Source organism: Sardina pilchardus, chromosome 19 (genome assembly GCF_963854185.1).
Source record: "Sardina pilchardus chromosome 19, fSarPil1.1, whole genome shotgun sequence".
In the NCBI taxonomy this organism is placed as follows: domain Eukaryota; kingdom Metazoa; phylum Chordata; class Actinopteri; order Clupeiformes; family Clupeidae; genus Sardina; species Sardina pilchardus.
This window is the reverse complement of record NC_085012.1, coordinates 5,790,304-5,806,707: the sequence shown is the minus strand read 5'-3', so window position 1 is coordinate 5,806,707 and position 16,404 is coordinate 5,790,304. Positions and strand designations below refer to the sequence as shown.

The following is a 16,404-nucleotide window of genomic DNA, read 5'->3' as shown; positions in this document are numbered from 1 at the left end:
ATGTTTTAGTTTGTTAGTGTGTAGTTACTCCTACAGCATAGTTTGTGAGTAGACATATACCCTCCACTTATCCTGTCAAATGCTCTTTCAAATATATCTTCTGGGCAGACACGTAGACATACACTCACCAACCGCGTTTGTGTTCAGTGATTCTGCACCTGACCTACTTAAAAGGTATACGTGAGTTTAAGATATGATATGGCTGTTTGTGTGAGACTGATGCCCCTTGCAAATCTCTCCGTGCCTTCAATCGGCCATCAAAAAGGAAACATAGAGGCAAATATATCAGTCACAGATTGCCCGTGTTTGTAATGCAAAACAGGCATTTCAACACAGCAGGAACTTCTCTTAAGTAAATTCTCTTGCTTGATGGAAAGCTTGATAAGGAGCAAAGCTTTATCAGAAACCTGCAGGGACAGTGCTGGAGTTTTGTGCTTATTGAAGTGAAATTGGCAGTATAACAGTTGAAACCTTCAGTGGATAGCTGCTTTAACACTAAGGATTTTTTTTCCCTGTCACAAGCCTGTCTTTGTAGATCTGCATTTGCATCTAAAGAAAAGTAATGGCCAAAACTGACCTTAAAGGGGGAACTGTGCAGGTTTTTCTTTTTTAAGCTTAAAGGAATAGTTCGGAATTTTGGACATAGGACCTCATTTCCAACTTTGCCGAGGTGATATAGGTCGGTGGAGACAGTTTTTATCGCGTTTAACCCCTTCCTTAAGTTGCAGCGTTCCCCTTTGCTAAGCTGGTTCAACGCATTTCAATGGTAACATCCAAAACAGTCTTACTCACTCCACAGCACACCCGAGACAAGTAAATTAAAACGTCAGACTATCGATGTACATGTCTGTGTTGGTAGAACAATTTTAGAAATAAAACTAACCTTGCAACTCAATGATTTATTACATTTTGAGGGACAAGTTTCTCAATATCAATCCGCTACAGCCAGGGAACAAAGTATAGGCTATTACAATGCGATGCAAGGTTAAGTTTTATTTCTAACATTGTTCTATCAACACAGACATGTGCATCGATAGTCTGACGATATAATTTATTTGTTTCGGATGTTCTGTGGAGTGGATTAAAACTGTTTTCAGTGGCAGAATGGATGTTACCGTTGACTTGCGTTATCTCGGAACCAGATTAGCACCAGATGAATGCTGCAACTTAAAGGGATAGTTCGGGTTTTAAGACACGAAGTTATATGGGTTCCCTGTCAGCAACGTTGTGCATCAGCACTGACTTACCCCCCGACAGCGTCCTGTGAGCCGAGATCCAGCCGGTTTTTGATCGTTTTTGATGCCGGACTATTTTCTTCAGCAGGTTTCTGGGGTCACGAAAGTAAAGTGTTTTTCTTCTCAAAACCATATGCGTTCAACAGAGTGATATATTTGCACCACAAAAACGTTGTCCAGCTGTCAGTAGCGCGCAGTGATAGGAATCGCGAAAAATAAGTAAGTGATAACGAGGTTTGAATTTTTCCTGGACAACGTTTTTGTGGTGCAAATATATCACTCTTTTGAACGCATATGGTTTTGAGAAGAAAAACGCTTTACTTTCGTGACCCCAGAAACTTGCCGGACTACTTTCTTCACCATCAAAAACCGGCTGGATCTCGGCTCACAGGACGCTGTTGCGGGGTAAGTCAGTGCTGATGCACAACGTTGCTGACGGGGAACCCATATAACTTCGTGTCTTAAAACCCGAACTATCCCTTTAAGGAAGGGCAGAAATTCACTGAAAATGGTCTCCACCGACCTATATCACCCTGACTAAGTTGGAAATGAGGTCCTATGTCCAAAATTCCAAACTATTCCTTTAATTCACCTTAACTGAACGGAGTCATTGGAATGGTTATATGTCTTTTTTCGGGTTGAATGGTGGCCGTTTCGCTTCTACCTAGCGTCTGCTTGCAGAAAAAAAAACACCTTTGCAACTTTGGGCCGGAGGGCCGGTGCACTGACAAACAGAAAGTGTCCCAGCCCCGCGATCATGCTCATGAAAAGGCAGACTGACCTATTGAGGAGTGTTGTACAATATACACGCTGAAGCTGTAGGGGAAGCTTTGCAGAGAAACCTGCAAGCGTAAAACGAGAACACGCCAAAAAGAAATCGCCAAACCTGCATAGTTTCTCTTTAAAGGTCTTTTCATTCCTCCCTTGCAGTGGTGCACAAGGGAAAGGAGTAATTCCCAACATAATCACACAGCAGCTAATCACAGTTTCTCAGCTGTCTTAATAACCTAGAGCCACATCTACGAGTCGTCTGTTTGTAGTGCCTCGTGCACGTTTTATGCTTTAGGTTGTCTGCTTGGTTTGTTTTGATGTAGAGGAGTGATCACGCTCTGATATTGTTGGGGGCTTTTGAGTGCACGCGCTGGCTGCCAAGTGGACATTCCTTTGCTGTAACACCATTACTCCCCACCCCAGCTGCCTGCCAAACCCAGCAACATGGCAAGGAGGCCAGACGTGGGTCAGGGTTTTTTTTCCTGCCGTAGTAATCCGTGCGGCCGGGCCGGGCTGGGCTGAGCCCGCCGCTGTGGGCCCTGACGGTGATGTAGTGCAGCAGGGTGGAATCCTGGAGAGTGCCAGAAGACCCATCCCTGTTGACTTCGCCTTCTCCTTCCCCCTGCGGAGGATGACGGCAGCTGGGATGATGTCACCAGTCCTAGTCATTGCAGATCGCTGGGTTTGTGCTGCTGCTCTCAAAAGCGTAGCAGAATATGTAGCCTCTAGCCTATACTGTAGTATGAGGATGCCATGAGTAGGTTAGTGAGTCGTGTCGTGTCGTTATGAACTAGACTGCTGCAAAACTTGCTCTGGATTTCCACAAGGCTGTTTTCTGTAAGAACATTGATATGTGGATTAGTTCTGTTCTGCGGTAGCTCGTTGTTCTTCTCAGAACCTCAGCAGTTTGCAGCCAGCCTGGTGTGTGTGTGGGAGGAGGCCCCTTCTCTAAGCCAGCATTTTTTAGTTTCTGCCAGCCGTGCAGTGTGGGACTGACAGGTGTTAACTGCTGTTTTACCCCTCTCCAGTGCAGATCCCCCACACTACCGATCTTATCACAGGCCCCTTCTTTCCATGTCAGTGTGTGAGCGTCTGTGTTTTTTTTTGTGTGTATATGTGTGTGTGCAGTTAGTATAACGTACGTCACCATGACAGCGGTGGCCCCGGGTGCCAATGTTAGGATGACTGGAATGCCTCACAGACATTGGGTAGAGTGAGACCGCTAGGTACGCGTGTACTGTATATGTGTGCAGTGCATGCTAGATGAGCTCCACTGTGCCAAAGCATGTGTTTGGACAAGTCATGCCTCCTCACAAGCAGCCTGTTTGTGCCTGTCCCAAACCACAGAATCTTTTTCTCAGGGGCTTCATCCAGTGAATACCCTAAAACAACACTTCCAAGTTGCACTTCAAAAGTCTGGTATTCCCCCCCCTCTCTTCTTCTTCAGTTTTATTATTGGCAGCTATTACTTTCCAAAGCAAAGGTGCATTTTTTTTTGTGTTGTGGTGGCTTTTGTCTTCTGATGGCGGCTGTTTCCAGTAGAAGCTTGTTGCACTTCCCGTCGGTGTGTGACCCAGATGGGCTTGAGCCAAGCTGAAGTGTGTGTGTGGAGCAGGAGGAGGATCACACTGTGTGCAGTCATGAGCTGTGTGGACCTGCTAGCACACATTCACTCTCTTACTGTACCCCACTAAAGCCTGTCCATAAGAACACCTTATCATCTCCTCTGCTTACAAACCAATAGCAACATATTGTATACCATAGTACACCTTTATTAACTAATGGTCTTGGAGCTGGGTTAAGTGTTGGGAAGAGATGTTTTGTTGGGAAGAGATTGTTTTCAGATCCTTTTTGCCAGTCAATCGTAAGGTTATTTGACCTGAGCTCTTAACTGTATTGTCTGGGTGTTTACTGTAAATCTTTTTGCTCCACCCACACACACAGGTTACACACACACACACATATACACACACACACACACAGACACACACACAGACACAGACACAGACACAGACACAGACACAGACACACACACAGACACAGACACACACACACACACACACACACACACACACACACACACACACACAGACACACAGACACACAGACACACAGACACACAGACACACAGACACACAGACACACAGACACACAGACACACAGACACACAGACACACAGACACACAGACACACAGACACACAGACACACACACGCACACACACGCACAGTCCCCTGAAAAACTAGGGCATGTGGGGTCATTGTTTCTGCACATCTGGACTGAGACTCTTCCCTGTTGTTCCCTGTGCCTGCAGGGATCGGGAAGGTGAAGCGGAAAGCCGGCATGAGGGACACGGCCTCCAACGCGGACGCCGACCAGTACGCCGACAACGGCGAGCGGCTGTACGACCTGAACCTGCCGGCGCTCGTCAAGTTCAGCTACGCGGCGGAGCGCGAGGACGAGCTGTCGCTGGTCAAGGGCACGCGGGTCATCGTCATGGAGAAGTGCAGCGACGGCTGGTGGCGCGGCAGCTACGCGGGCCACTCCGGCTGGTTCCCCTCCAACTACGTGACGGAGGACATGGACGGCACCGCCACGCTGGGGTCGGGCGAGCCCGCCTCGTCGCTACCGGAGAAGCTGGCCGCCGCCGTGCACGGCGCCTCCACCGGCGGCTACGCGTCCAACGGCAACGGCGGCCGCGGCGTCCTGCACACGGTGCAGGCCCTCTACCCCTTCAGCTCCACCAACGAGGAGGAGCTGCGCTTCGAGAAGGGCGAGCTGATGGAGGTCGTGGAGAAGCCCGAGAACGACCCCGAGTGGTGGAAGTGCCGCAAGGGGGACGGCCAGGTCGGCCTGGTGCCCAAGAACTACGTGACGGTGCTGGCGGAGGCGCCCAGTGTGGGCCCTCCCACGCCCGACTGCGACTACGTCCAGCCCTCGACGAGCGGACGCTTCGCCGGCAAGCTGTGGTACTACGGTAAGGTGACGCGGCACCAAGCGGAAGTGGCCCTCAACGAGCGTGGCACGGAGGGAGACTTCCTAATCCGAGATAGTGAATCATCGGTGAGTACAGCCCAAAGAATGGCGTCTTAAACTATTGTTTTACGTGCGCTCTGCATTGTGACACAGTTAAAAGGTGTCGTGAATCTAATTTTGGCTTCTTTTTACTTCCTGTGTGCAGCCCAACGACTTCTCCATCTCCTTAAAGGCCCAGGCCAAAAACAAGCATTTTAAAGTGCAGCTGAAGGACACCCTCTACTGCATCGGCCAGCGCAAGTTCAACTCCATGGAGGAGCTGGTGGAGCACTACAAAAAAGCGCCAATCTTCACCAGTGAACAGGGGGACAAACTCTACCTGGTCAAAGCCCTTGCAGCTTCTTGATCACTCTAGAAATGTAAAAACATCGGCCTAAAAAAAAAAACTGACAAAACAGAAGAGACTACATCCAAAAGAGACTTGTGGGAAATAATGAACATTCCAAGTGAAGATGGAGTGAGATGAGATGAGAGAAGAATGAGAAGAGAGATTAAACGGGAGAGAGAAGTTGGACTATGACTCGTTCTTAAGGACATGGACACATAAAAATGTATTAAATCATGTTTAGGTCATAGGACACAACGTATTTCAACGTATGTCAACATATACTAGATCTACATTCAGTTAATTTTGTTAATATATATTCTTTTTTTTTCATTTTCTTTTAAAATGTGATGCTTTCATTCTTCCCAGGACTAACATGGGATCTTTTCAACATGGCAAACAATCATTGGGAGTTTTGAAAGAAACTGAGAAGTCGTGTTACACGAGTTGCTTAAGAATTTATGTACTTTTCCTGTCATTCTGCCAAGCTGCGAACATTTTGGAAATAATTTCAGACTCACCATCTGCAACATAATGTTTGTGGAGAAGCTAAACTTTTGCTAATAGTGCAAACGAAATAAAATCAAAAATTGAATGAGTGACCAAATTATTTACTTTCCCAAATACAAGATGCTGCTTTGTGAAACCATAGAACCTTTTGGATATTATTATTATTATTATTACCAAAGTCAGAGGTCAAGCCAAAGGCAGCTTATCCATGATGCTTGATGACCAGTAAGAGAATTAAGGATTGTTTTGGTAAGAAACTAAATGTGTTTTAGTTGTCTTACAGTTTCTGAAAATGATAGTCCCACCAAAAGAGATTTGTTGCTATGAATTAAAACGATGTTAACAAGAGCAGTGAGGTGACTGCAGAACTCTGTCCCTGTATTTGGTCCGTAAAGAACGTGGAAAAGAATTTATGTACCCAAACTCTAATCTGGATCATGGTGTAGGTAGCCTGGCTGAACGCAGATTAACCTGTTAGCAAATTTGAATTTGCTAATTTGCTATCACGTTTGTCTGGGTTCACGAAGGCCATCATGTAGGAGGAATGATATGGTAACCTTGGTGTACCTTGTCTGAAAGTTTCACATAAATCAGACCAGTACTTTTTAAGTTGTGTGAGTGGACACATACAGTGAGGAGCACATGTATTTGATACCCTGCTAAAACAGGAATATAAAATCATCATTTGACAATTGATCTTAATGCCTTAACTCAAAAAATTAGTACAAATCAAACCGCCAAGGACACCAATTTTCTTTGTGATTGAAGAATGTATCGTAAATAGATAAATGTTTTCCTTAAATGCTAGGGGAAGGAAGTATTTGACCCCCTATGTAACCCTATGGGAATTTAACACATAGGGTTAACATAGGGGCAGGCAGATTTTTATTTTTAAAGGCCAGCTATTTCATGGATCTAGGATATTATGCATCCCGATAAATTTCCCTTGGCCTTTGAAATTAAAATAGCCCCACATCATCACATACCCTTCACCATAGCTAGAGATTGGCATGGTGCTTTTTCCAGTAGGCCTATTAGCCTGTTTGATTTGCATTGAGCTCAATGAGCATCAAACAGGCTAATAGGCCTACTGGAAAAAGCACCATGCCAATCTCTAGCTATGGTAAAGGGTATGTAATGATGTGGGGCTATCTTAATTCCAACGGCCAAGGGAACTTTATCAGGATGCATAATATCCTGAATCCATAAAATAGCTGGCCTTAAAAAATAAAAATCTGCCCGCCCCTATGTTAACCCTATGTGTTGAATTCCCATAGGGTTACATTGGGGGTCAAATACTTACTTCCCCCTAGCATTTAGGAAGAACATTTATTTATTTACGAAACATTCTTCCATCACAAAGAAAATTGGCGTACTTAGCGGTTTTATTTTTACTCAATTTTTGAATTAAGACATTAAGATCAATTGTCAAATGACGATTTTATATTCCTCTTTTTAGGCAACTTTAGCATGGTATCAAATACATTTTCTCCTCACTGTAAATGGAAGGACAATGGACATGATTATAATGGGAGTTTGAAAAAGAAAAATGCTGTTATTATCTAAATCATATGGTAATATGGGAAGGAGCCAGTGACTGATGAAATGGAAAGAAGGGATTCTCTGGTTTAGATGATGGCTGTTTGTCTTTGGTGTCTGTATAATGGATCCTGGAGAAAATGGCCCTCTACTGAGATCATTTCTCTGGATTAGATGTTGTTGCATTTGCGAAGTTTCTCTGAATTTGGTGAGGAATTTTGACAGGGGTGCTGTGCTGTTATTGTGTAACTTTCTGCTCTTACTGCTGCAACAGTGGAGAAGGTGCACTTTGACCCTTAATTGTGTCGCAGTCACCGTTTCCTGTTATTCCACTGCACTGATAAAAAAAAAAAAAAAAAAATCCACAGGATGTGGAGAGAGAAGTGCAGTCACTAGGATGAGATGCTAGCATAGGATATGTAAAACTGGACTCACAAGGATGTTTATGCAGGGAAATTGATGCAGGCAGAATTGAGGTCACCCCGCTTCACTGGATGGGGTCCTAAGATGTGCATGAGCACGAGATGTGTGATGCTATGCAGAGTCTACTCTCTGGAGAGAAAGGGGTTTCACTCCTCCCGTTCTGTGTGTGTCTCTCTCTCTCTCTTTCTCTCTCTCTCTCTCTCTCTCTCTCTGATGAGTTTTCCAGCTGTGCAGAGGTGGACTGTTTGGCTGAGGAAAGGAGGGAAATTCAGAGAGACTAATGGAAAAATATGACACCAGAAAAAAAACAAAAGCAGCCAGATCTAGAACGTATGTCTGGGGAGTACATACTAGTCTGGAGTATTAATCAGCACAGCGGAGAGAGGGTTGTGCCGAGAATGTGCGTGTTTTTGCATCCTTGTGGAGGAAAGAAATCTTATCTCATTCAACAAGCGACTCTAGTGTAGTACCATCTCTGGAGGTGACTGAACTGTCTACATTTTATCATCGCAAATCATTGGGGCTGCTGCTGCCAGATGTGCTTAGAGTTTACGATTGACCAGATTGGCCAGGTTAGCCAGTGCTATTACTTGGAACAGTTGGTGTTTGAGTAGGCCTTCTCCTCTCATGCTCCAACACCCTAACACACACACACACACACACACACACCACAGAAGGACATGATGCATTGATGTACTCATCATCATGCATTAATGAATACAGAATTTGAAAACTGAAAGCTGTCAAATAATTACATTCAACAAACTAGAAACACTCCGAGAGTGCAAACCTCCGCCAAGCGAAAAGGTAACCGCCTCCTGGATCCAGGCGGTGACACAGATCACTCCCAAAATGTAATAGTTTCTTCCTTGGGTCATTTCAGACCTTTCCTGAAAATGTCATCGAAATCCATCCATAATAACTTTTTGAGTTTTCTTGCGAACAAACACAAACAAACAAACAAACAGACAGACAGACAAACAAACCCTGATGAAGACGTAACGTCCTTGGCGGAGGTAGCAACAGGAGTGTGATTATTTAACGTGATTATACTCATGGACAGTCCTCCATGGTGGCACTCTTCTGATCCCCGCTTTCACCTGCAGCAGCAGCGCTCCATCTCCATCGCCGCTCCATCCGGCCTTCCTGTGTGTGTGTGTGTGTGTGTGTGTGTGTGTGTGTGGTTGTGTGATCCCAGCTTTCACCTGCAGCAGCAGCGCTCCTTCTCCACCTCCTCTCCATCCGGGCCGCTGCTTTGCATGTGCGTGATGAGCTATGTCTCCGTGCTGGATTCAAATGGGAAGCAACGCGTAGTGGGAAAACTTCCGTCCTGAGGCTCATTTTACTGTTGAGTCTTGGCACTGATTGATTTATGATGCAGGCTGTGCGACTGATAACTTGTATCTCTCTCTCTGTGTGTGTGTGTGTGTGTGTGTGTGTGTGTGTTCGTTCAGCGGCATGCATGTAACTGCAGCTTAATCGTAACAGCTGTGTAGTAAGTGCCAAACAAGGATGTCCTTCAGATTACCCTTTCTGTTTGCTTTTTTTTCAATTATAACTCCTACACCCCATGAAATTATAAATTCAAGCACCCGTGTTATTTATAACCTCGGACTGTGATTTAGATTAGATAGCCTAGTTTTAGAGAATCCATACCAGAGGGTGGATTCAAAGTTAATCATAGACTCTCATTCAGTGGTTCACCTCAGTGATCATACAACATACATTGGTATTAGCTAATATAGCCTGTATTAGTGATAGCATAATACATAATCCAATGGTCTTGTTCAGATTAATAGCAAGCTCCATTTATACACAATATTTGAGTCTCTAATTGATGGACTCCACCTTCCCAGAGTTAACATTTCTCACAGAGCACCACTCAGATTTAACAATTATGTGATACCTGTAAGTCACTTTTTTTGCTCGCAATTACGACAAATTGTCACCTGGACTAAGGGTCTCGCTGTAACTCAACATTATATCATTTCAAAATGCAGTCAGGATTCACACGGGGGTCATGCCTATGATGTAATGAAGGACATATAAACGGCAGGCATAGCCAACCAAAAACATAAATGTTAACGGTAACACCATTTACAAAAAAAAAACATCCTCAAAGATTACTCATTTAGCTCAGACTTCTTCTCCTGCTGACTGTATTTTATTGTCTATTTTATGCTTACAAGTATGTAACAATTGTGCCCCCAAGTGGTTGCCAAAAGAACTAATCAGAAAAATACAGTAAGTTGGTGATGATCAGCAACTCATCATTTAACTCATTAAGCTGTTACATTTTAAAATACATTTAAAAATACATTTAAAGACTTTACTTGATTTCCTGTAATCCAAAAATATGTTTTATCATATGTGGTTGAGCACATAATACAGCCAAATATATACATAAAAGCCCTGTTTGTGCTTCACAATGCACCATGTGATGTCTTTCTTAAGTTGTTTTTTATACTCAACCAGAGATGGACGTGACTATAGGGGTTTCCTATTTAACAGCCAAAGGGACCCCTGCAGGCAATGTGGTGGCGATCACAGTGCTGGTCTCCACTGGCTGGGACTAGAGCCCCACTAGCACAATGTGCTCTTCTACTTTAGACAGCTGCCTTTGGGTTATTAATGACTTGATTACATAAATCCATCTCTAGCTATATATCTCAATAAAAATATTTTATGGTAACATGTTAAAACAATATTACATAGTCAGATTTCATCAACATGATCTAATTTAATTCTGCTAATGAATGAAAAATATAACTCATCAACTCAACAAGTACAAACAGTAAAAACAAAATCACCCTCAAACAACAATTCTGGTAGAAAAATCCAAAAAGAGTGGTGCAATTTTGATGGCACCACCAAAAAGAATAGTTCTAGCAGAGAAATGTCATCAACATGATTTACACATTTCCACTGAAATAGGCATGTCGTTACTGACACCCTGCATATCCAATACTCTTGTGGGCACTCAAAAAATACATTTTTTTCTCAGAAATGTCATTCAGTATTTCTCCATTCATAATTCACATTTTTATATAAGGCAGATAGGAATGACTGGCCATATGGAATAGCAGTGATCAGGAACACCTGGGATACACTGGTATAATAACTGAAACGCTCCGTTGATGTAGCATAGAACATAGTTTTAGAAGACTGGTGTCATTGTTTCGAACGTATACACTGCAATTACGTCTGGTGGAGCCAGCTCTATTGATTACAGTAGCAGCAGAACGGAACGCTTCAGTTAAGTGTCCATTGTAGCCTCCCTGTTAAGACATAAACACTAAACTGATTGATCTTTTGCAGTATTCCTATAACATGATACAAAACAGTGACTGACTAGTAATGAGATGTTTTGGGGTAACTGGGTGCGAGTTCCTGAACTCTCCTCAGAAATACAGTCGGTCAGAGATGGCTGCAGGCAGGTGGGTCATGACCTGCATCCGGATCCACCAGTGGGGCTCCATGGGGTTGTAGCGTGTGAACGGCCGCTGGGACACGATGGCGTCGGCGATGTCCTCGAGCACGGGCGCCACGTCCCTCTGCCCGCTGCCACAGTAGGAGCGCATCAGCGCCATGTGCTGCTCAAAGTGGGACTTGCCGTAGTCCTCCTGGACCACAGGGGGCGCCTCCCGCCACAGTTTCTCTGCAGTGGCAGCGACCAGGTCCCGTGACAGTATGCCGGTGGCTGCCACAAAGTTCCCCGGTTCTACGAGCGACACTTTGACACCCCAGGGCTTCATCTCGTAGCGCAGGCAGTCGGTGAAGGCTTCCACGCCGTACTTGGAGATGCAGTAGGGTGAGCGCAGCGCATTACCCATCCGGCCATACATGCTGGCCAAGTTGACCACACGCCCTGGGAAGAACAGACATTTTCACTTTGCTTTTCACTTTTCTTGCTCATATAAACAGATCGAATGTTGCATAGTTGTGCCATTTTGGTGGCCAGATCCTAGGAAGCTCTCTGATTAAAAAAAAAAAAAAAAAAGAAAACCTTTAAATGTCCAACATTAAATATGAACTAGAAAATCAATGCTCTAATCCAGTGAGAGAGATTGTGTTGACATTTTAAAGCAAAGCTGCCTATGCAAGTAAATGAGTTAACGTTAATACCCAGTGCTGGTACAAGAAGAATTGGCCAAAGTCCATTTCTTCAACCAAACTCCCTCAGCATTCTTTTGTATAGTGGTGAAAGATTGACAAAGCCAAAAATGGGGATGTACTGTACAGTTCAAAAGTTCTAGGCTTGTTTGAAACAATGCTGTAATGAAAGCAGGCTTCAAAATGAAAATGTCAGTTTTTTTATTTATCAATCAATACAAAGTATTTCTACAATAATGTTTATACATACATACATACATACATACATACATGGATTATGGACACTGGAGAATTAAAATAACTGTTGAGACAAATCCCTCTTCAAAGAACTGCCTATTTACCCTCATCACCATAAAAAACCTTGCTGATCTGACATTTTTCCGAGTACTGGGAGTACAAGGACTTTATTTATATGGAATGTAGGAAGTAGTAGTGGAACAACTGTAAATGACAAGAGGATACTTAATAGTAACTATTACCACAGCTTCTATCTAGCAAGCCTTCCTCACCTTTAGTCCTGCGGATGAGTGGCAGTAGGGCCTTGGTGATCCTGATGGTACCCCAAAGATTGACTTCTGACACCTGTTTGTATGTCTCCATGGAAGTGAACTCCACCTCGCCGAAGGTGGAAACGCCAGCATTGTTAACCAGGGCCCACAAACCTGCTCCGAACAGAAATGAGGATGATGACACATTGATATCCAGTCCAGCCATCTTCGACTGCAAACTGCCAGGTGAGGAGTGTTTTAACTGAATTCCTTGAATCGTTTGAATTGAGAACATGCATAGAAGAGAATGGGAACCTACTGAGCAGCAAGGTAGTTTAAACCGCTGGAGCATGTGACTTCTTTGGCTGGAGCAAATCTAGCCTAGTCTGGCCATCACCATACTAAACTCAATCTTTTAAGATTGAACATTAGTTTGGGGAGTCGGCGCTTTATTTCTACTGCACAATGGGCATAGTTCAAATGACTGTGCGCTTGGATAGTCCCTCAACCAATAAGACCAACAATCTGGGTGCATCTTTTGGATAAGCTAGTTTGTGATTGGACCCAAAGGTTGTGGACAGGAAGCAGGGGGGGGTAGATGTGCAGGTTTCAAGCCTGAGCTACCGGGCGAAATCCAAATTCGCCGGCAGGTGAGGCAGGGTTCATCCAGCCTAAATCTTGCCTACACTATGATGCTTATCTACAGTAAAGCTATGCATTCTGTAGAGATGTCAAAAGTAACAATAGAACGAATCTGCATGAGCTATTCTCCTGCTCCGAGGCGGCAGTCATTTGTAAAAGCCTCACCTGGACTAGCCTGGACACCATAGAAATGTAAATGAGCGGAAGTACGTAGTCAGACGGGGGCCAGGCTACACCTGGACACCTTCAGCCAATGTATGGAATAGATTCCTACCCCACCTACCCTACCAACACAATGGGTGCCTCTCATGTAAAGTTTATACGTCCTCCCTCGCTCCTCGGGCCTCGATCCTCACTGATCAAGAAAGACAGACGAAGGGATAGACTATCGTTGTTGCCATCCCATCATTCTTTATGTAGATCAGTGAGGATCGAGGCCCGAGGAGCGAGGGAGGACGTATAAACTTTACATGAGAGGTACCTTATGTAGCCGGAGTGTGGCCTACCTTTGCCTGAATCCTCTAGATTTGCCTTCACAAACGCTGCAGCCTCAGCCACCTGTTCATCACTGCACACATCCAGCTGTAGGACTTTCATTCGCTCAGAGTGCATCTCCTGCAGCTGCTTGGCACCATCCTTCTCCTGCAGAGCCAAGCCAAAGGAGAGACCTTTCACACATGACATATTATGTGAATAAAATACAACATAGAGACAGGCTATAAGGACAAGTAGTAGAAATGTAGTCATACACTTGTGTGTGGTAATAAGGCTATATTGAGCACAGTTTAGGCCTAGGGCAGCAGACTTCTGACAGTTGCATGCTTACCTTAAACAAACAACCCGCAAACACAATAAACCCTTTTTGGTGAAGGTATTTCGCCAGCGCATGACCAAATCCACTGTCACAGCCAGTGATGAAAACAGCTTTGCCCTCAATCTGAGGAAGGAGAGAAGACATTATGAAATGTTGCTCAACTAACGGCTGTGCTCAAAGAGAGCATTCCCCGTGGCCTATTAATCTACAATTTGACTAATGCATCGTCAATATGCTGTAACATCAAATAGTACGTGTGATCAGTGTTCTATCCGTATTGCGAAATAGATGGTTACTACAGTGTAAAAGGTTTGCGAGGGGTAGCCTACATAGCAGTAGCTTTACCTGCATGCATTCATTCTGTAGGACATTTTAGCAGTGATCTAGCGTATTCAGGTGAATGGCTACTAACTCATTCAATCCACCAAACCAACCACCTTACCTTAACCGTGCCCCTTGGTAATCGAGGCATTGCCACATACACAACGAATACTAAATACAGTGCGACAACACATTCGGTCACGCTAGCGTCGGGATAACCACAGCACCCCGCTAAAAAACCGAGTGCTGCTGGCAGACCAAAACCCAACACAAGGGTTAGAAATACAGAAAAGCCCACCAGGAGCGCGACTCGCACGTAAGGTAGCGGAGCCATCTTGAGAAGTTCCACTGTTGACAAAATTATAGAGAGGCTGGATCAGGGAAGTAAACGTCATCAGTCCTGTTGCGCTCCCAGAGGCGCGCGTGTAGGCTACAGGTCCGTCTTTCCCTGAATGTCCCAGGACAAAATAAGTTAAATAAGGCCTGGCCTAAGGTTAACATTAAATAATTGAAATAACTATTTCTCCGTTGTTTTATAGGCATACATTTCTAAGATCAGGAAATACATTCGAAAAACTTTATAATTTGCCGACCAACAACGCATATCCTAGCAGTTTCTCAGCATTTTGGCCAACATGCACACATTCGTGCAAAAAGGTACAGAGCAGTAGCCTCTCTGAAGTCTAGCCAACTACAGATTGCTGTTAAGTCTTAACCCAAACACCTTTAGGCATATTCACTGTGCCAATCATGCGAAACAAAATAGTTCCTGTAGGCTCATGTTAGCTTCATGGCATTGTGTGGTGTTTGCCAAACAGACCTTGTGACCTTTAGCCTACATTTGATTTCTTCAAAGCAAAATATAATAAAAATAAAAACAAATCCAGGAAATCAAGCATCATCAGGCCTACATCAGGCAACAGTGTGCTATTGACTCATAATTAGCCTACTACAGTAATTTTAAGTCAGTTTAATTTAGACCATTGAAGTAGACCAAAAACACATTTTGTGTTATGACATCAATATGGCAATTTATCTGGACTTGACCATGAATTCCAACTCTTTCGGCAGGCTAGTGGACAAGCCTGAACAAGCAACTGGATGGGCCTGGATGGTCTCAGCTGCCAACTCAGCCTCTCCCTCTCATCTCTCAGCATTCGCCTCAAGGTACATTAGCCTAGCCTACTGTCAGCTCAATAATGTAGCTTAGACAGTGCACAGAGTTGAAACAGAGTACAGTACTTCCTGCTCTCAAGGGATAATGGCTATTTCTGATTGGACCATAAGACATTGGCCTAGGCTATTATCAGCCAGCATTTCTCAGTCCTGGGCTGCTTCCAGTTGTCCGACAGTTGTTAGTGGGGGAAGATTTTTCCAACATAGTTATTCTTTTGGACACAACAGGTCATAGGCCAAGTACTTTAGGTTGACTTAGTGTAAAATATGTGGAGTTTGGCTGGTTACGGATGACTGCTACCAGAATGGTGTGTCGTTTAGAACACAGGAATGAATCCAAGAATTATTTCTCAATTGCATTTATTTGCCATTGGCTTCTTTCTCTGTTGTTTTTCTCCAGTGTGGGTTACAATTGCTGTAATTGCTGGTATCTACAATCAAACAAAGCAAGCTTTACTGATACAAATCATAATAATAATAAATAATAATACACTCACATAACCACAAAGGAAATCTTTAACCAAATGAAGCATTTAAGTTTATCAAATTAATATCAGTGCAAAAAGATTAAATAAACTTACAAAGTCATAGACGCAGCAAACACATGCGGCAGGCCGAGGAGCAAGCAGTCAGCACAAAGAGACACACACACACTAGTGAGGCTGATTGACAATTATCATCAGGTGAGGGAAGCTTCAGGAAGTGGGCGTGTCTCCCAATAGAATAGCAGGAGTTTGACTGGGATTTTGAACAGCCGCCCCCAAATATGATGACATATTTGTCGGAAACAAAAAATCCCAATCATACAGTAGGATCAGCAGGAAAGGCAGGAAGAACGATCAGACGGCTGACAGGACGAGTGAATAGTTTGCCATCTATGGTGACCTCAGCCACTCGAATGCGGCCATCAGAACCAGGCAGGACCTTGGTGACCGTCCCTATAGGCCAGGAACTACGAGGGAGCTGGGGGTCCATCACCATGACAACAGCAGAAGATGAGACGGCGGGACCA

General features: G+C 44.2%; 2 protein-coding genes across 4 annotated transcripts in view; one reads left to right on the top strand and one right to left on the bottom strand.

Moving 5' to 3' along the window:
• nck1b (NCK adaptor protein 1b) overlaps window positions 1-5,965 on the top strand; it is a 30,002-nt gene extending 24,037 nt beyond the window's left edge. For all 3 annotated transcript variants that reach the window (XM_062521455.1, XM_062521456.1, XM_062521457.1), the window contains 2 exons: window positions 4,320-5,068; window positions 5,187-5,965. In XM_062521455.1, the coding sequence (XP_062377439.1) occupies window positions 4,320-5,068; window positions 5,187-5,387 (950 nt within the window). In that variant the 3' untranslated portion in view covers window positions 5,388-5,965. The remainder of the gene's footprint in view (window positions 1-4,319; window positions 5,069-5,186) is intronic.
• Window positions 5,966-9,965: 4,000 nt separating this feature from the next.
• bdh1 (3-hydroxybutyrate dehydrogenase, type 1) lies at window positions 9,966-14,569 on the bottom strand. Its single transcript, XM_062521396.1, has 5 exons — window positions 14,338-14,569; window positions 13,908-14,018; window positions 13,588-13,723; window positions 12,461-12,613; window positions 9,966-11,706 (listed from the first exon to the last, which is right to left on the bottom strand). The coding sequence occupies exons 1-5, from the start codon at window positions 14,548-14,550 to the stop codon at window positions 11,240-11,242; spliced, it is 1,080 nt and encodes a 359-aa protein (XP_062377380.1). The 5' UTR covers window positions 14,551-14,569; the 3' UTR covers window positions 9,966-11,239.
• Between the last annotated feature and the right edge of the window lie 1,835 nt (window positions 14,570-16,404).